Source organism: Hydra vulgaris, chromosome 14, assembly GCF_038396675.1.
Source record: "Hydra vulgaris chromosome 14, alternate assembly HydraT2T_AEP".
Classification (NCBI taxonomy): Eukaryota; Metazoa; Cnidaria; class Hydrozoa; order Anthoathecata; family Hydridae; genus Hydra; species Hydra vulgaris.
This window is the reverse complement of record NC_088933.1, coordinates 37732528-37753632: the sequence shown is the minus strand read 5'-3', so window position 1 is coordinate 37753632 and position 21105 is coordinate 37732528. Positions and strand designations below refer to the sequence as shown.

At 26.2% G+C, this 21105-nt stretch overlaps 1 protein-coding gene across 2 annotated transcripts in view; it reads left to right on the top strand.

The window, feature by feature from the left end:
- LOC100198448 (protein MCM10 homolog) overlaps positions 1-21105 on the top strand; it is a 168447-nt gene that overhangs the window by 89642 nt on the left and 57700 nt on the right. For both annotated transcript variants that reach the window (XM_065817561.1, XM_065817560.1), the window contains 5 exons: positions 3368-3574; positions 4570-4669; positions 6376-6554; positions 8711-8859; positions 19941-20065. In XM_065817561.1, coding sequence (XP_065673633.1) covers positions 3368-3574; positions 4570-4669; positions 6376-6554; positions 8711-8859; positions 19941-20065 — 760 coding nt within the window. The remainder of the gene's footprint in view (positions 1-3367; positions 3575-4569; positions 4670-6375; positions 6555-8710; positions 8860-19940; positions 20066-21105) is intronic.

The window sequence follows — 21105 nt, the reverse complement described above, 5'->3', positions numbered from 1 at the left end:
GGGAAACGAGAAATAGAAAGTTCTTGCGAGAAGTAGAACAAGACTTAAATATTATATTATTTTCCAAATTAAAAATTATTATAATTTACAAAATGCTTAATAATTTATTTTTTTAATTAAATAATATTTTGACTCCGTGATTTTAATAAATCTAATTAAAAATTTAATTTGTTTTTGACAAAAACAAATTAAATTTTTAATTAGATTTTAAATTAGATTTTTTAATTAGATTTAAAAAAAAAATCTAATTAAAAAATTTTAATTAGATTTTAAATATCTTTAATTAGATTTTAAATACAAAAACTTTTTGTTTAAAATGGTGAACTTTTGACTTAATTTCATTAGTTTACCAGTGGAATTCAACTTGACACATATTGTTCATATTGAAAAGAAATATTCTTGTCCATTTCCACGATCAAAAATGTCACCAAGAAAAAACAAAATCTGGAGATATTTTCAAAAAACAAGTGACAGTGCTGAATGCAAGGCGTGCAAAAAGTCTTTGAAAACAAAAGATAAAAACACAAGCGGCCTTCATCGTCACTTCGAAAAAAAACACAGCCAAGATTACGTTGAGTGTTCTGAAAAAACTGACGACTCTCTTCTTCCTCCTCCCCTAAGAAGAAATAACGAACCATGGTCGAAATGCTTGAAACAAAGTCCAAATATGACTAAGACAATTCCATTCAAAAACAGTTTGACTCTGCAATGCTGGATTACTTTTGCACTGATCTGGCATCTTTTTCAGCAGTCGAAGGAAGAGGTTTTAAGAAATTGTTTGACATTGCAAACCCTAAACTGAGCCTTCATCACAGAACAACATATTCAAGAAAGCTTTCAATTTGGTCAAGAGAAGTTCAAGTTGGAATGAAGAGCATAATAACGAAGATTACCCCAAATCTAAAAAGTGCCGCATTTACTTCTGACCTTTGAACTTCTAGAGCTCAGGACAGCTACATCTTTTGGACTTTTCATGCTATTGACGAAAATTGGAGACTACATCACTGGACACCCCATGTCCAACAGTTCCCAGGCTCACTACAGGTATCTTAATTGAAGGAAAGCTGGATTCTTTCTTAGAGGAACTAATTTTGTCTGCTGATTTGCCAATGTACTGCGTGAACGACAAGGCAAGAAACATGAAACTTGCAGTCAAATTGTCAAAACGCCTAGACCAATACTTGTGCAACAATCATATTTTGCAATGTGCAGTTCGAGACTCATTTGGAATGACTACTGGAATGGATGATGCGTTGGAAACATGCAAAGATTTGGCTTCTTTAACTCACCAGTCAACAGTTGCAGCTGAGTTGCTTGAATCAGAATCAGACGCTCAAGGAATCAATTTTAGACAGTTACGCCAATCTGTTGACACAAGATGGAATAGTGAACTGGATTGCGTGGCTTCCGTCCTACATCTAAAGAGTGCAATTATCAGCTTATGTGCAAATGAAGATATTTTTTCTTCAAAGACCATCAGTGCATCACAGTGGAAATCGAGGGAGCAGTAGAAATTTTGGCACCACTTAAAGAAGCTACAGAAACATGGTCGGCTGAGTCTATTCCAACAATTAACACCGATTTTCTTTATTTAATCCATGACAAAATTGATCAATTTATTGAGACGGATGGAAAAAATGGCTACGGTGTCTTGTATGCAAAAAACTTGAAAAGCTGCATTGAGATTTCCTCTTTGTCACTCTGGAAACTTATTGAGTGCTGGAGCAAACTACTTAAATCCTGCTTTAAAGGGACTTCACTTGAAGCTCTTCAAAAAATTTCAAACAACAAAAGAATGGTTAGCCTCACAGGTTAAGGGTAATGTTGAGTGCCAACCAGAGTCCTTTCAGCAGATTTGTCCCCTAATTCAAAACTGAAGCGTAAGTTAAACGTCAGACTTGAAACACAAGAGCCAACATCTGAACTGAATCCCATTTTGAGCGAAATGTGCCAGTATGAATATCTCCCTGATGCCAAAAAAGACTTTCCGATTCTTGATTGGTGGAAATTGCATTCAAATACATTGTCAGAACTCTCTTCATTAGCTAGACAAATTTTAGCTATTCCAGCAAGTTCAACTAAATCAGAGAGAGTTTTTAGCTCAGGTGGAAATGTCGTCCGATCATCCAGACACAACTTACACCCAGAAAAAGTAGAACAAATCATCTTAATCAGAGAAAACATTGTCTTGTTGGAAAGTTTTGCAAAAAAATTCTGAATTAATATTTGAAAAAGTTGTTTACATTTGACAAATGTCATTTGTGTTTATTTGTCAAAATCATGTTTACAATTTTTTTTTTTTGCTTGGATTTTAATAAATTTGTTTTTAAAAATTGTTAAATTTCTCATCTCATTCTCGGTCTCACGAGAAGTACTAACTTCTCGTCTCGGTCTCGTCTCGGTTTGAAAAAACCTAGTCTCGCTCATGGTTACTTTAAATTTACTGTTTGTGGTAAATTTACCATTTGTGATAAAAAACTTTTAACAACTCTTTTTCTTTAAAAATAAATTAATTTTTTAAATTTAAATTTAATTTAGTTAAAATTAAGTACACTTTATGTAAAAGCCATTAAAATAATTGATGAAACTAATTAAATTTTATCGCTTTTTAAAAAATAACAGTAACGCAACTTAATAGACTAAAATGCTTTTTTATTTTTTAATAAAAATAAAAACATTCTTAATGTTTTAATTTTTATTTTTTTTACTGTATACATACATTATGACTGACGAATAGGTAGAAAATGCAAGGAGTGCTTCTATATTGACTGACAAATTGGTAGAACATGTAAGGAATGCTGCTATATTGACTAATAATTAGGTAGAACATGGGAGAAGTGCGGTTTGACATTGACTGAAGGTTTTGGCTTGGGCAGACAATCTATTAATTAAAAAAAAATTATAAGTTTTTAAACTCTTTCCAGTCTTATATAAGATAAATATATAATATGTATATATATATATATATATATATATATATATATATATATATATATATATATTTATATATATATATATATATATATATAATAATAATAATAATAATATTAATAATAACAATAATAATAATAACAATAATAATAATAATAATAATAATAATAATAATAATAATAAATTAAATTTTAAATGTTTTTTTGATTAATAGTAATGTGTAAATACTTTGTTTAATTTATAGATAGTTAATCCTAGTTAAGGATGTTGTTAGTTGAAGGGTTTTGCTATTTAGGATTTTGCTTAGGTAGAGAGAGTATCTATGGTGTTTTTTCTAATTATAATTAACAAAATTTGTATTTGTATGTATAAATACAATTACTTTTTATGATAAAGTTTCAGATGTTTCAAATAATTTTTCACTTAATTAATTATGATAAAACAAAAAATGACTGCTTTTTCTGTTCACAAAAACCCTCTGAAATCAATCATGTTGATACTAGCAACAATGGAGTGTCATTAAATAAAATAAGTACTTTTACTCTTGAACCTGAAACAAACAAAGAATCTTTGTTAGATAATCCAGAAACATTGAAGCTAAAGAAACCCAGAGTTGCTCATAATCTTTCAGAAAAATTTGTAGGTGAGTTTTATTTTCCATTTCATTATTTTTAATTTGATTCATTGACCAAATTTTTTTTGACTTTAAATTGATTTTGCATTTCAAAGTCCACTCTTTTCACTGAGTCTTTTCCATAGATTAAAAAAATTTAAAATTTAAAGGCGCTATAGCAGCATTTTTTTTTTTTGAAAATTGTTTCTTAAAAATAGTTTGTATGTTTAAAAACATATATGATTTTCTATATTGTTTATGTAACAAAGCTGTAACCAAAGAAACCAATCTAGTATTCTAAATCAATTATTTTCATACATTCTATGATAATATTTTAAATATTATCACAGTAACTGCTATCTATAATAAAAAGTATTTATAACCTTTGTTAGTTGATTATTTTAGATAAAAATTGAAGTAACCTTAACATAATTTTGTATCCAACTCTGGAATCAAAAAATAATATATATCAATTTGATATATACTAATTGATATCATATCAAAGTAATTTTGAGTCTAAAAACTTACTCTTTGACAACTAATACAAATTTTGTCATTGATAGATCACATTCACCTGATCTGTAATATATTAAGGTTTGCTGTGGTTGGTGAGCTTTTTAGCCCAAACAAAACTCAGTTGTTTACTACTAATAGGTATTGCAATACTGTTGAATAATAGGTATTGAATTTCTATATTGATGATAAGCAACCCTCTTACTAAATCCTCTACTGTCAACCATTTTTCTGCTTTTTAACATTTATTTTTGCTTTCTGTAAACTTACAACTAAATTTGTGGTTGCTTGCAGCTTTGTTAGAAGTGAGTTTTGTTGGTATCTTAAATTATTAAATGCAACAAGCTTTTACTATGGGATTTTATCTAATACAGATAAATATTTTTATAAAGTAATCATGAGTTAGTTTGAGTCAACAGTGAATAAAGTGATCTACTTAGATTCAGTTACATTCACTGATTTCATTGAAAACCTGTTGATACAGTTGCAGTATTTATCAATGTTTACTTTAGATGTTAAAGATGTCAAGTTTGGGTCAAAAAAATCTTCCATCATAACAGAAAAAAAGAATGGGGTTATTGATAACCTTTGTTATTCCGGAATTGTAATCAGGTAATTAGTAAAAATAAATTCAAAATAATAACTTATATCAATTAGAGATGTGCTGGAACCAGTTTATGCAGAGGCCCAAGTCCGGGTACCCGACACCGGGTCCATTTAGAAAAATTGGAACAAAGGCTTGTAAAATCTCTAGAGCTGAATTGCTTTCACAAAATATTGCTGATTAATTTGTGCTAATTAATGAGTCCCCGGGTATCTGGCACATCACTAATATTTATATGCAACGATTAACTTGTGCTAATTAAGTTTGCTTAAATATATCAAGTTTTTTTTAATAAGCAACTATATTTACACTCGAGGTCACTAACTAAAGTGTTAACTTGATGTCTGTAAATAGTCTTCCTCCAGGTAATATTTGGAATATTACCTGGAGGGTAATATTTGGAAAAATTACTAATTTTTGAAACTAATTTTTGCTTTGTAATTGTGATATATATAATATATATTTTTTTGTAATTTATCGCTAAATAATCGCTAATATGTACTAAGGAGAGAAAAAAGAATAAGTAGACCTTCTTGACTGTAGTGTGAATAAAAATAAAGAATAAAAAAAAACAAATAAAAAAGAATTTACACAACATTGCTTCTTATTTTAATTGTTTAAATAATTTCAGATTAGAATGAACAAAAATTAACTATTCGAAAGTTTAATTACTAATTCTCTTGTGAAAAAATTCTCTCACACAATGAAAAGAAGTTATTCAAATATCCGTATAAATCAGTTTCCTTTTTGCAATATATTCTAATTATTTTTTTAAAATGTTTTTTAAAAAATATTTTAAGTGAGACACATCTATATTGAGTAAATAGGGCTTTGTGGTTATCGACTCCATAACACTCTTAGACTTATATCAAGAAGTTTATTGGCTGTAGTTTAAACTAAAATAGTAATAATATTTGATATATAATTATTAATATAATATTATTATAATATATATATATATAATATTATTATAATAATATTAATAGTATTTTGACACAATTTAAAGTACCATTTAAACAAATAGTAACAGCACTTAATGGTAATGTTTATTGAAAATTTCTTTTAAAATACTCAGTGCCGGGTACTGCAACAAAATGGTAGATTCCAAGTACCTGGGAAAACTGCCAAATTACTGGGTCCCTGGGTCTGAACCAAGTACCTGGCACATCACTAATGTTTATATGTAACTTATAATTATAAGTTTTTACTTGTAATTATATTTTTTTTTGTAAAGGTTTTCGTAATACTGTTTTCTTGAATAAATATGACATCATGAAATAGCAATTTTTTACAACGGGATTCCTTTTTTACTTGTTTTGCAAACAGGACTGAATACTTTTATAGTGATATTACCACTAGGAGAATTACTATCCAATATTTACAAGCACCATCTTACTTACCCACAATTAAATCAGTGGTTTTACATTTTCTTTCTCCTATTTGAGTTGCTTTACCATGACTAAACAGCCACACCTGCCCAATATAGTATCAATTTGCTGTCATGACCAGAATGTAAAAATATATTATGTTAACTATATTAAAGAATTAAAATAAAATTATATTTTAATATAATATATATAATTTATACAATAATAAATATAATTTTAATCTAAAATTATATTTATTATTGTATAAATTATAACAGCAATAATTTTATTTTTAACTAAAATTAAAATTTTTATGTAACAACTAAAATTGATAATTTTTTTTTAAGTAAACCAAAACTTTCTTCTGCTGTCATTGAGCAGCGCATGGCTGGAAAAAAAATTATTAAATGTTCTAATATTCAAGCTACCATGAAAAATGGAGATATAGAAGGAGATTGGGTTACAGTTGGTGTAATTGTTCACAAAACAGCATCAAAACAATCTGCAAACGGAAAAAATTTTAGTGGTATGCTTTTTACATTTAATGCTTTTGAATATATGATTTTGTTTATTATATATCTATTTACTTTTTTTTCTTTATAAATTGATTTGTTGTTTAATTTTAGTTGTTATTATGAAAAATGAATTTTTAAGGTTTTTTTCTTTTTATGGTTATTGTCATTAAGAATGATGAATGTTCTTCTTTTCTTTCTACTTATTTAAAGATTAGGAAACTGAGTATTATAAAAAATCGATAATTGTTGTAAAGGGTTTGTGAACTCTTTTTATTTACACTAATGATGGTATTATATTTATGTTTTTCATTTTTTATGTAAATTTCTTCTTTGTCTTCATATTTATCTAACGTCATTTTCTCACAATTTCCACCAGTCATGAAAAGTTTTGTATTTTTTTAAAATTCAGTATTCATAATTAAAATATAAATTAATGCTTTAAAAAACTTTTGTAAAAATTAAGTAAATTTACAAAGTATATTAAATTGTGTTTTTAAAATCTTTTCTCTTAGGAATTTTTTTATTTTTTTGTTTTTTGATTCTGATTCACTCCCAACAAGGTTGAAAGAAATCACTCTTAAGTTGAAAGTTACTAGAAAAAAAAAAATAGAGTTATAGAGCAAGGAAACGGTTGAAAGAAGATTTAAAAAGTTGAAGGTTGTATTAATTAGAAAAACACGAAAATGGAAGAGAGTTCCAAAGGGTTGAAGTGGAGAAAAAAAACTAGACAAATAAAAGTTTTATATATATAATTATAGTATTTGTAGAAAATAGAAAAAGATGCAACTTTAGCAGATATGGCGGGTCCAACTACGTTTACAATGTGTTTTTAGACCTTGTCTAGAAGAGAAAGATCATCATTAGAAGAACCAGCCCTAATATGACAACAGTGTTCCATACAGGGATGAATAAGAGATTTGTAATTGTAGAGAATAAAATCAGGAGAGAAAATGGTGAGCATGATAAAATACAACCTTAGCGAATGGTAATTTAGCAATTGATTGTATATATGGTTTCCATAAAAGGTCAGTAGTAAACAATAATCTAAGAAGACATAAAGAATAGGACTCAGTAAGAGGGTTGCCATTTATTAACATAGGAATGTCAATAATACTGCAATAGTTGTTTGTAGTAAATAACTGAGTTTTGCTGGAGTTGAAATTTTCAAGCTAGTGAGAGCCCAAATCTGTTACAAAAGTGAGATCATATTGAAGACAGGAGTATAAAGTTGAGTTGTCAGCAAAAAGAGCTTTTCTTTATAATATTCTTTGAAAAATTCTTTATAGTAAACATTTTATACACATTATTCTTAAAAACATCAAAAAATATTTTGAAATAAGCTCTTTTTAAAAATTTGGGGCAAAGAAAGCTTATCAGGATATTAAAATGTTTTTAAGATATTCCTTGTATTCTTGTAAAAAAAAAGGTATTGATATGCGAGGAGGCAAGTGATGCATTTTTTATTTGGTACAAAATGATTTAAAAAGTAGATTTTTTCTAAGAATTCTACTTAGAACCAATTGACCCAAAAATGAAAATGATTTTTTGTCCATTAAAACATTTTATTATTGACATCATTAATTCTCAAAACTGTATTTATTGTCAGTTCATAAAAAAATTAGCTAGAATAACTTTTTTTAAACTGCGTAGTTAAAATGCAGCAGCAATTTTAAGAAATTTTCAATTTTAAGGCATCACACTATCTTTGATTAACTTAATATTTGATTTGATTTTGGTAATTATTTTAATAAAAGAGTGTTGTTGCCATCACTCTGATATAAATTATAATAACAGAGTGTTATTGTTACAACAAACTGTTACATGTTACATTAACATTAAAGTTGATGTTGTCACATCAGCATTGAAGTTGTCGTTGTTATCACATCAGCATTGAAGTTGTTGTCACATCACCATTAAAGTTGTTGTTGTTGTCACATCAGCATTGAAGTTGCTGTTGTTGTCACATCAGCATCATTGTTGTCACACAGGCCTCAAACTTGTTTTCCAACCAGCATTTTATTTAAAAACTTTCTCTATAAAATTTATATATAGAAAAAGTTTATTTTTATTTAAACAGAAGCTTTGAATTTTTAACTCAATTTAGTTAAAGATTCAAAGGGCTCTTTTAAAATGCATAACAATTTCTAAAACAAAATATATGGTTTAGTTTGGCGCCTTAGTGATCTTGGAGTTGGAACAGAAAACAAAACAGTTGGCTTATTTTTGTTTGGAGAAGTTTATAAAGAACATTGGAAAACTCAAGTGGGAACTGTTATTGCATTGCTTAATCCAAGTATAATGAAGCAGGAAAAAGGAGTGAGTCTCTTTTTTGTGGGTGTGCCTGTATATGTATATATATATATATATATATATATATATATATATATATATATATATATATATATATATATATATATATATATATATATATATATATATATATATATAAATATATATATATATATATATATATACATATATATATATATATATATATATATATATATATATATATATATATATATACATATATATATATATATCTCTGGGCTTGTGATGAAGCAGGCGTGATCGCGCCGCGCTTGTGAAACACGCCCATAAATGGTATTTTTAAACCTTTTAGGGGCAGTAAACAACGCTTGCTAAGCTTATAACAAGAGTATAAAATCACGCTCGTTCAAAAGTTTGGGATAAAAAAAACAATAAGTTTTTATATGGCTTTTATATAAAATATTTGTAATTAAATTTTTTAGGTAATGATAAAAATTGTTGATTTAACAGTAAAACTCCGTCTTCCTTATACTTATATCTTTATACGAAGTACTTATATAAAATATAAGCATTACATCACTCGTTTTCTGCACGTTTCTGTTTTGCTGTTTTGTCAGCATTTTTCCGTTTTGCACTAATATAATAAATACAGTTTGAAGTCATTACAGCTAATTCCAATAATGGAATGTTAACTATATTAACCAAGTGCGCGTGGAAACAATGTGAATATAAAGATGTCCAAAATGAAATGGGAATAGAAAATTAGGAAATACTATAAAAAAGTTAAAGCTTCTGAATATTTTTAATTTTGTAAAAATGTCAAGTAAGATTCATTTGATTTATTGTTAATAATATTCCACACATCATTTATAAAAAAAATAAATTTTCATAATGGAGATTTTTTTTTTATTCAGTTTCAAAAATGAAAAAGAAGAAAGACCGCTGAGAACAGTTGAGGGGAAAATCTGTTATTTAACTTGAAGCTAATAGCTTTAAAAAAGAATTTCAAATTATTCTTGTGTTATAATCTACTAATCTTTTGACGATAAAAAAAGCGTTATTTAAATAAGAAATTATAAAAAAATATATTTAATAATTATTAATTAGTTTACGAAAAAAATTAATTATTAAAAAAATATCAAGAAATATAAAAACCATTAATCGTAAATATTAAGTTAACAGCGTTTTAAATATATATCAAAACAACAAAAGTAAAAATTTTAGTCATGAATTTATTCTTCAATACTATTATAAGAACTTATTAAGCACTTGCGTTTTTGTTTGGTTGCGTTTTTTTTACCATTAATAGTTTAAAAAATAGCGATCTAGCGCAAATAAAAAACAAGAACTTGGGAAGTATAAAAAATTACATTGTATAAGTAGTATAAATGCGCTGTTGTAGATACTACTTCAAATATTGACAAATCAAAGTCGTATAACAAATAGAAAGCTTTTTATAAACACAGTCTTCCACAATTTTCAAATTTCAAGATCGCTCTTGCGGCCCTGACCCTGAGCGCGTATAATTGCGCTCGATGACAACATATTATAATTTCATGAGCGTGATATAACACACTTGACGATTTTCTTCATCACAAGTTCTGATATATATATAAATATATATATATATATATATATATATATATATATATATATATATATATATATATATATATATATATAATATATATATATATGTATATGTATATGTATATGTATATATATATATATATATATATATATATATATATATATATATATATATATATGTATATATATTTATATACATTTGCATATATAAAAATAGTCTGCCAAATATAAATTAAAAAACTAAGTTTAGCACATTGAACATTTAGGCTTTAAGCAGATACAAGTCTATCAAAGTCTAAGATTTTGATTTTGTGTCATTACTTTATAACATTAAGAGATTTTTATATTTGGAATATTTAGTAGAGTAAAAACTTTACTTTTTTAAATATTTACTTAGTAATTTATATATACATGTATATATATATATATATATATATATATATATATATATATATATATATATATATATATATATATATATATATATATATATATATATATATATATGTATATATATATTTATATATATATATATATATATATATATATATATATATATATATATATATATATATATATATATATATATATATATATATATATATATATATACAGAAGCGTACAAAAGTTTAGAAACACCAACTTTTTTTCAGTTTTTACTGCATAACTTTTCACAAACTTTCTTAAATAAGCTGGAGTTTTTACCAAATGTGCTCTATATTGTTTCAATTTTACAAAAGTTGTAAAATTAAACGGTTAATTAACTTTTTATTGTTTTTTTGAAAAAGCTTCCGTGCAAAAGTTTAGAAACAGTATCATACCTCGCAATTAAATCATGTTTTTGGAAACAAAAGCAAAATTTAAGGCCAAAATATTTGTGAAATTTAATAATTTAATTACTTTGAGATATTTCAAAGGCAGTGAAGCATAATTAATTGCCAAAATATTTGTAAAATTTTATAATTCAATTTCTAAGCAATATTTTAAAAGCATGGGAAAAGCTAAGGAAGTTTCAAAGGAAATAAAGGAATTAATTATTAAAGCTGTGTGAAATAAAATGACTTACAGGCAGATTTCTGAACTTTACAATGTTTCTCAAATAAGAATGTCACATGAAAAGATTTCATCTGCGCAAAACTATTGAAAGCAAACCTTGCTCTGGAAGACCGAAAGTCACAACTGAAAAGTCTGATAGATTAACAGTAAGGTATTCAATAAATAATCCTCGCAAGACTGCTGTCAAATTTAATTCATTTATGCATCAGTTTCATGGCACAAACTGTAGAGTTGATACAACTAAACATTGATTACGACAAAATAATCTGTATGGCAGTTGTACAGTTAAGAAACTGCAAATATCTGCAAAAAATTTAAAAACCAGAATAAAATTTGCAAAAGATCATATTATTTGGTCAGTTAATGACTGGTCAAAAGTCCTATTTTCTGATGAATCAAAGTTAATGGTATTCAGTAGTGACGGAATTAGGTATGTTAGGCACCCAGTAGGAGACAAATTTAATCCAAAATATCAGTTTTCCACTGTTAAACATATAAGAGGAAATGTTATGGTTTGGTGATGTTTTAATCGTGACGATGTGGGTCCCATTCATCACATAGAAGGTATTATGGACCAGAGAGTTTATTTAGACATCATAAAGAATGTTATGCTGCCACATGCAAAGCATAAGATGACTCGCAAATGGATCTTACAACAAGATAATGACCCTCTGTATTGTGCCAGATCTGTTCAGGAATATTTTAAGTCACAAAAAATCAAAGTTCTTGAATGGCCTTCACAGAACCCAGATCTCAATCCTATTAGGCATCTTGAGGAGTACATTGACCGACAATTAGTTGGTAGAAAAACAACCAACAAAGACCATTAATTTGCATTGATTAAAGAATGTTTAGTATAATATTTCTCAGGATGTTCTCATTAAATTAGTAGATTCAATGCCTCATCGCTGTGATGCTTTTTTAGAGACAAATGGATATGCAACCAAATACTAAGTTTTTTATTAAAACTTTTTTGTTAAAAAATTGTTATTTTGTGAATTTTAGTAACAGTTTCAGCTTTTTTGAAATAAATATCAATCAAATTCAGTTGTTTCTAAACTTTTGTATGGAAGCCTTTTCAAAAAAACAATTAAATCTTAATTAACCGTTCAATTTTACAACTCTTGTGGTTTGTATTTTAAATTGAAATAATATAGAGCACATTGGGTAAAAATTTCAGCATATTTATAAAAGTTTGTGAAAAGTTATGCAGTAAAAACCGAAAAGAAAGTTGGTGTTTCTAAACTTTAGCATGCTACTGTGTATATACATATATATGGGTCTTTACCAAACCTACCATTTCTATACTTATCTATTCAACACCATTCATTTCTATACCTATTCTTTGTTTACTGCAATATTTTTAAATAAAATAGTTCATTTTGATAAATTGCTTTAAAAGCAAAAAAATTAACATGTACATCTTTTCTGCATACAATTTTTTGCTTGTAAGAGACTTGAAATTAGGTTTGTTTTACTCTAAATGCATATGATTGATAGCTTAGTGGTTTAGTGCGCTGTCATCAATGTCGTTTTGGGGGGGGGGGGGGAGTTTAAGACCTCCCCTTAGTGTAATAAATTTTAAAATTTTTTAAATCTTGCTTATATATTTATAGCAAAATAATAATAATATAGCAAAAAAGTTTTCTAATTGTTAAAATAAAATTCAAAAGTTTTCTCATTTTATAGATTTATTATACACAATTGTTCTATACACTGCCTGCAAACTCAACATATGCTAAAGGCATTTACACTAACAAACGTTTGTATGTAACGCTATACAAATGGCAGAATTAAGATCTTTGACAATTAAAATCTATAGACTATAAAACGCAAGTTTAAAAAGTTAAGCCAAAAAAATTTTGCGCAGTACTGTCAGTTTGTGGCAGAAAAACTTTTATACGTCAAGTTTGCTTTTGCATTTATCATTTATACTTTTTGACTGATTTTAATTATGGTTAACATACAGATATATTATTTCATGGATTAGAGTTTGTATTTATTACAATAGTAATAAATAAATAGTTTTGAAGAAATAACATAGTAATTACTACACTTTCTCTTCATCAGAATATATCCCATATAGAAAAATTTTGCACAGTGACATCAGTTTGTGGCAAAAAAACTTATATATGTCAAGATTGCTTTTAAAATTTAAAAATATTATTTCTAAATTTTTAAGTAAAAATTAATCTGTAAAATTTGGTACAATTTTCAATAATTTCATAACTTCAAGTTTAAATGTTAGTTATCAGCATAGACTTTCGTTCATATAGATAAAATCATTATGGATTGTGGTTTCAAAAAAAATGCCTAATAGCTTTCTAAAATAAATTCATTTACACATTTATTATAATTCATTTACACATTTATTAACAAATTAACAAAACATAACAATTATCAATAGTTTTCAATTTTATTCAAGTCTATATATAACAAACACGCCATTTGATTAATCTAAAAAAAGTAATTGAATTAAAAGCGGGAAAAATACACTACATGTATTAATTTGAAATCAATTTATTTATACATAATAAAAAAACAAAATATATAAAGAAGAGTTTTATTTACAAAAACAATTTAAATTTATTTGTATCATCAATTAACAATTAGTAGATTATTCCCACAGTTCCATCTCTTCATATTGTACATTATACAGGATCCACGCTCCCTATTTAAAAAAAAGGAGGGGGTTAAGCTTTTGCCTTAAATTTGGTCCTGGGCCTTATGTGTCTTATGAGGATGTGGGCCCTCTATATGTTCTGCAATATGCTGAAAATGGATTGCAAGATTTATCTAAAATGAAAAAAAAAAAAAAATTAAAAAGTAAAGATAAGATAAAAGAAGTAAAAACATATTAACACTGCAAACCAATTTATCTGCTACTAAATAACAAAAACATAAAAGCTATCAGTGCAAACAAATTTTCTAATTAGACAAAAAATAAAATTATTCTTACCTTGATTGTGACAAACTAACTTCTTTTTAAACTATTAACAAATGATCAACATGGTAAATTTTAAACAGTTAAAGTTTACCAAGTTAAAACCATATTTTAACAGTAGACAAAGTAAGTTTATGATAGTTGGTAGAGCACCAAAGGAGAACTAAAGAAATAAAACACTCTATTATCATGAAATAATAAAGGTAAAATTATAAAAAACAAAAGTAAAAAAAAAAGAATATAGTAAAATGTTTATTTTTTTTAAAAATATGATCCTTTTAATTAAAAGCATTAATGTTTTCATGAACAGATAAGGGTACATCGATAAAGTACATACACAGTGAAAAATTAATTTTCAAGTTCTTTTAAATTGTAAGTACTTATTAGATACCTCTTAATTCAGTGATAATTGTTAATTATTATGAAAACTAACAATAAAATATTATTTTAACATGGAAAATCATAAACACAGCAGTAAATCGTTATAATATTTTGCATGTTCTGCTAAAATTTTGATGTTATCAAGTGTAGAAACAGAAGGTATATCTTTTCAACAAATTTTTTTTATAAAGATAACTTAATATTAAAAAAAAAAAAGAAACAAAATTGGTAGTTTTTTGACAAGTGTATTTATATACAAACAAAATTTAACAAAAAAGATAAATATAAATAATTAAGCTAAAACATATTAAACTAAAAACATTTAACTACTTCTTCTATTTTTTATTTGTTATCTATTATTTAGTTAAGTATTTTCCCCTAATAAAAAAAAATGATAAAGTTAATCTCTTCCTTTTTAATAAAATAAAGGAAATATTTTCCCCTATTATGGGCCCACACCCTGTGTGCACTATTAGATGTGGGCTCTTATAAATGTATCAGTAGCGTACAAACTCTTCATAAGATAAACCTAAAAATAAAAAAAGTAACAATTGAATTAGCCTAATGATATTTTAGTTTCATACTTAACTATAAAACCTTTAAATCATTTATTGACCAGTTACAGATAAGGGTGTTGCAGCAACTTTTGTTGCTGGGATTACTACAACTTTATTGGCTAAAACAAATATCAAAATAGATATTTAAAATTACAGGTAATTTAATTTAAGAACTAGTAAGAGTTTCTAATAATTTTTTTGTTTTTTTTGTTTTGTTTCTCTCTTAATATTAATGATACAAAATGTTCTTTTTTCCATTCTTATCACAAAAGCATTTTACACCACATCACATCACTTGCCACATCACATCACATGCCACATCACATCCCATGCCACACCACATCACATGCCACATCACATGCCACCTCTTTTTATAATAATTAATTGAAAGTTAAAAACAACTTAAAGCATTCAAACTATTAGTAAAATATCTCATAAAACAGAATAACACAATCATATTAGAAAATATTGATTTTTTTCTAAATCAGTTTTAAAGATAAAGATAAATTAGAAATTAAAACCTACAATATGTGATAAGCTGTGGCACTAAAATTAAAATAACAAACAAAATATTGTTATTTAGTTTGAAAAATTTTGTACAAAAAATTTTTTTGAATTAAAAAAGAAATTAAAAAATAAGCTAATGTAAATTTTTTAAGAGGTAAATTTAAAAGATTCTTAAAAAGTTTAACTTTATAAAATCTAACCTGAATATCACCACCAGACATTGACACTGTATAAATAATTCGATTCATATAAAACAGGATTAAATATCTAACATAAAATTATATCCAATAAAAAATAAAAAACAACTTATTTATATTGAAAATAAGGTCATCTTTAGCTTTTATAAAGTTAATAACCTGTCACAAGATACAATTTTAATGCATCACCTACAGAACAGAACATGTTTCATTAAGTAAAACATTAAAAAATTAAACTTTAGTAACTTTAAAAATAGATTTAAAAATTAAATACATACTACTTATAAATAAAGGTATATTCAATAATTATATCATTTATGATAATGATAATAGAAGATTTAAAGATATTTCAGAAATTTATAAAAGCTAAATAAGAAATACAAAAAACTTACCGCCTGCACATTGTAGCTAGCCTCGTGCACTATCAGTTAATAGCGTCTGAGCTTTTAAAAATTTTTGTTATTTAAAATGCAAAACAAAACAACTTTATAGTTCTTTCTTCAAAAGTGTTTTATTTTGTACTTAAAAAGAATAGAAAAAGATTAAAAAAGAAAAAAAAAAGAGAAGATAGCAAAAGTAGGATTATAACCACAGCTTTTGCATCAGAAACTCTGCGAGCTAACCACTCGACCACGCAGGCATATTGTCCAACGAAATTTCAAAAACCATACAATAAAAACTTTATAAAACGGAAATAAATGCTACTAATCAAATTTAAGGAGATGTTGATGCAATGCAATTTTCAAGTGAAAGTAAAACAATAAAACTTGATATATGTTTTAGTATGTTTTAACATTACATAATTTGAAGTTTAGATAAGTTAGATATTTGCATGTACTTTGGTTGACTTTTCTTATAAAAACTGAAGTAAAACTGTTAGCAGATAAAGCAGATAAGAAAAGTAGAGTTTTTTTTTTAATTTTTTTATCTTAGCTATGATTATTACTATAATTTGTTATTATTATTTATTTATTTTTGCTTTTTATATACCAATTTTTAGGTTGATGTATAAATTTTTTTTAAATAACTTAAATTTTTAAGCCATTTTAAATTTGCGACTCTTTCTTGCTATTACCATGGTTACAATGGTTGCTAATAGTACCGTGTCAAACACGCTCGAATGAGCATTAATAAGTTCTTTATCATATTATAATATGATATATGTGTGTGTGTGTGTGTGTGTATATATATGTATGCGTGTGTGCTTATATATATATATATATATATATATATATATATATTATATATATATATATATATATATATATACATATACATATACATATACATAAATCGCTGAACTTTTGCTCAAAATTAATGAAAATGATTTATATTCTGATTACTTTTCAAAAAAGGTCACCCACAGCAGGACATTTTTAAAATGGTATACATTATGACTTTCTGAAGCCTGGAATTTTCTAGAATTTTCTGAACTGTTCTGGATGTTTTTAGAAATCTCTGAAACCATCTAGAATTTTTGGAGTCTTCTAGAAGTTTATAGAAATTCACAGCATTTAGACTCTATAAGCTGTCTGATTGAGCAACACTGTTAATTACATATGAATCTGTGTTAGCTAGATGGCAGTCAAATAATATAGAAGTATTAACAGCACTTATATTTATTGTTATTGCCTTTCAGAAAAATATTCAAATAATATCTTCAATTATAAAGTCCTATAAAGAAATGCTTCTTCTACTGAAAGACAAGACAATCTTGATAAAGAATCAAAGTCACTTGGAAAAAGAAAAAGTGTTCCACTAGAAGAACAATCATTAGAAGATAATAGCAGGATACCACTCAAAGTCCAAATTGTCGGTTGCTCTCTATTCCTGGGTGAATCCATCAAAGGTAGACAAGATCACATAAAGCAATTTGAAAAAGAAGTTACAAGTTTATGGCAAAGGAAGTTGAATTTTCCACATTTATCAATTCAACTCGTACAGGCAAAACTAGATGAAAACTTATGAAAAATGTGTAAAACAAAAAAAATACGATCCATTGAATGAAGTTTTTGACATCAAAAAAATGATGGCAAATGACTCTTCAGTGAGGACAAAAGATTGTATCATCTTTAGATTGAAAGCAAAGGACAGATCTGGTTTACAACTGGGAAGACTGCTAATTTAAAAACTATCTATTCATCCAAATTAAGAAAAATGTCCTTGAAGCCTACTTTAACAACAGTAATGGCAACAACAGGTTTATTTAAGTTACAAGCACTAAATCTACCAGATAAAAAAGCAGATAATGTTGTTAAAGGTACAACAGCTGTTCTCATAGATGAGTACAATTATGAGTATAAAGATGATTGTAGTGGACACTACAAATGTAAACACTGGAAAAATAAATGGTTAAATGATTATCAGTCAGTTACAAAGATGTTTTATAGAAAAAAAACTGGAATAACCACAATTCAATGGTTGTCAACATTATGTTCTTAACCGAGTCCTTCTCATAAAAATGAATGAAGAGCATGAGGAAACAACATGTCACCCATGTCAACATGTCATATTAAAGCTCCATTTATTCTTAGAACTTGAACTAAAGAACTATGAGCAGCTCAGGAAGAATTTCAAGAATGGTAAAGAAGTGATTACTGAGACAGCAGGATGGCGTGATGATATGAAATTTCTATTTTATTTAACTCTGGCATTCTACTTTTTGAAAAATCTGGAGTATTTCAAGTGAAAATACTCAATGTAAATATTGCAAGATGGATTTCCCGAGCAATACTAGCTTTTTTGGTATTTATTCTTCTAGTAGAGAGAAGAGACTCACTACTCAACATTTGTAGATTCATTTCTTACAGATAGGTTTACGCTTGATTTACTGACCAAGTGCAAGTGATTGACTACAATGCAGATGATTATCATAAGCTATGTAGCAGCTTGCACGGTCACAAAAAGCATTAAACTCAGTGAAAAAGTTTTGGAATCAAGAACCATCATGACTGCAAATTCCCAGAACAAATCAGTGTACAGAACGAGCAATGTCAAAAAGATCTTGAAGTCCTCAAGATTTTTTTGACATTTGTCAAAAGAAAGAGAACCTTCAGATTAGATTTATTTTGTCTAACAAAGCATAAGGATTGTATATTAGGCTGTAATTAATGAATACTGCACAATATTTTTTTGATAGATACAGTAGCGTTTTTGTACTTGTAGAATTGTTATTAAAGTTCGTAATTTTATATTTATTGTAATTTAATAGAGTGTTGTGATGTAAAAATAAATTGTTAAATACCTGAAAACTACATAATAACTCTCCAATTAAAAATAAGAGTTAAAAAATAACATTAACAAAACCTAAAATTGAAATTTTATCCATACGTATATATGGCAAGTTTGAATTTTTGGTTTGTGGGTGACCTTTTTCAACATATAAATCAAATTAATGTTTTTTTTTATTACTTTATAAAATATGTAAATGCAATGATTTATAAAATGCGATGAGCATATTCTAAGTTTGGGCAGGCGGTATCTATGTTTTAAGGAAATTTATCAGTACAAATATGTTTTTATAATTAAATTTTATTTGTTTTGTAAAGCAAAGCTTGTGTTTGCAGCATCAAATAAATAAAATTGGTTTTATTTTTTTTTGTTTTTATATATTTATTTGCTATAACCTTTTTTTGCTAAAATTAAAGAAATCAATATGCTTTAGTATATACTTTTTTAATGTTCCTTTTTTTTAAATGTTCCTTTATTGTTTTATGTTTCTATTTTTCTCAAATTTTTAACAAGATATAATAACATTTTGTATAAATTTATTAAATAACAGTATTTATATAAATTTTGTGTAATTTTATGTGCGCTAATGTTAAACTTATACAATGATACATAAGTATTTGAAGATAAATAAAGCATATTTGAAAATTTGTGTTTTTTTTTTAGCAAGAAGTTTCAATTTCATTAGACAATCCAAAAAAATTGATGGAAATTGGTATAGCAAAAGATCTTGGCACATGTAAGGGTATTCGTAAAAGTGATGGAAAACAGTGTGTTATGCATGTTAACAGGTAAAAACATGTATGAATATTATTAAAGAATCTCTCTATATAAAAATGCTGAACTTAATAATAGTAGTACCCATTTGTGTATTTTGACACAGTGCCAAAGGCAGCCATTAAACCCCAGTTAATGGCAGAAAAGAATCTCAACATTTTTTATAAGGAAGTATTAGAAATTTATGTAAGTATGTAACTTATGTAAATTGATGATGTTGTTAAGGGTTCCCAAAGTGCTGAGACAAGTTGTGTTCATATTAAAGAGAATGATAAAAAAAATGTTTAAGCAGAATTTTTTTTAAGTAAAACAAAATAATAAAGATATACCAAGAAAAACAAGCTTTGTTATTCTTTTTTGATAATCTATAATATTAATAATAAAAATAATTTTTTTTTTATCAAATTATAGATTTTTTTTTATTATTATTAGAGATTATTAAAGAATTTGTTTAGTTACTTATTATTATATAAAAGTTTTTTTTCATCATAAATTACTGTAGAATTTCTTTAGTTATTTTATTTTCTAAATTTCGCGAAGTTTGCATTAAAAGTATCAATAAAATATTTCAGATACTTTAAGCTTGTCTATTGCTATAAATTATTTTTGTGTTATATTTATTGTTATTAAATGATTATTATCCTTATTAAGATTCTGTTTAAAATATTATTTTGGATTATTTAACACTACCGCAAGCCGCTGACAGTGGCTTTTGATTTTTTCAAACTTTGACCATAAGCCGCTGGGAGCAGCTTTACAGTATGCTTAATAATTTATATTGTCTTGTACATAAATTTTCACCACAGACAGACGTGTTAAAAACTTATTTAATTAAAAAATTCATTTGTTTAGCTTTCTACTGATATATAGTTTGTTATGCTTTTAAAGAGATTTACTATTTGAAATTTAATTAGTTGTCAATGTTATGCCATCCAAATTTTATTTAAAAAGAAAGTGCGTAAAGATTTTTGTTAAAATGGCTGGTAGCAAAAGAGTTAACCTTATGAAAGTTTAATTAACAGCATTTATTTGCTAAACTTTTCATCAGGTACAA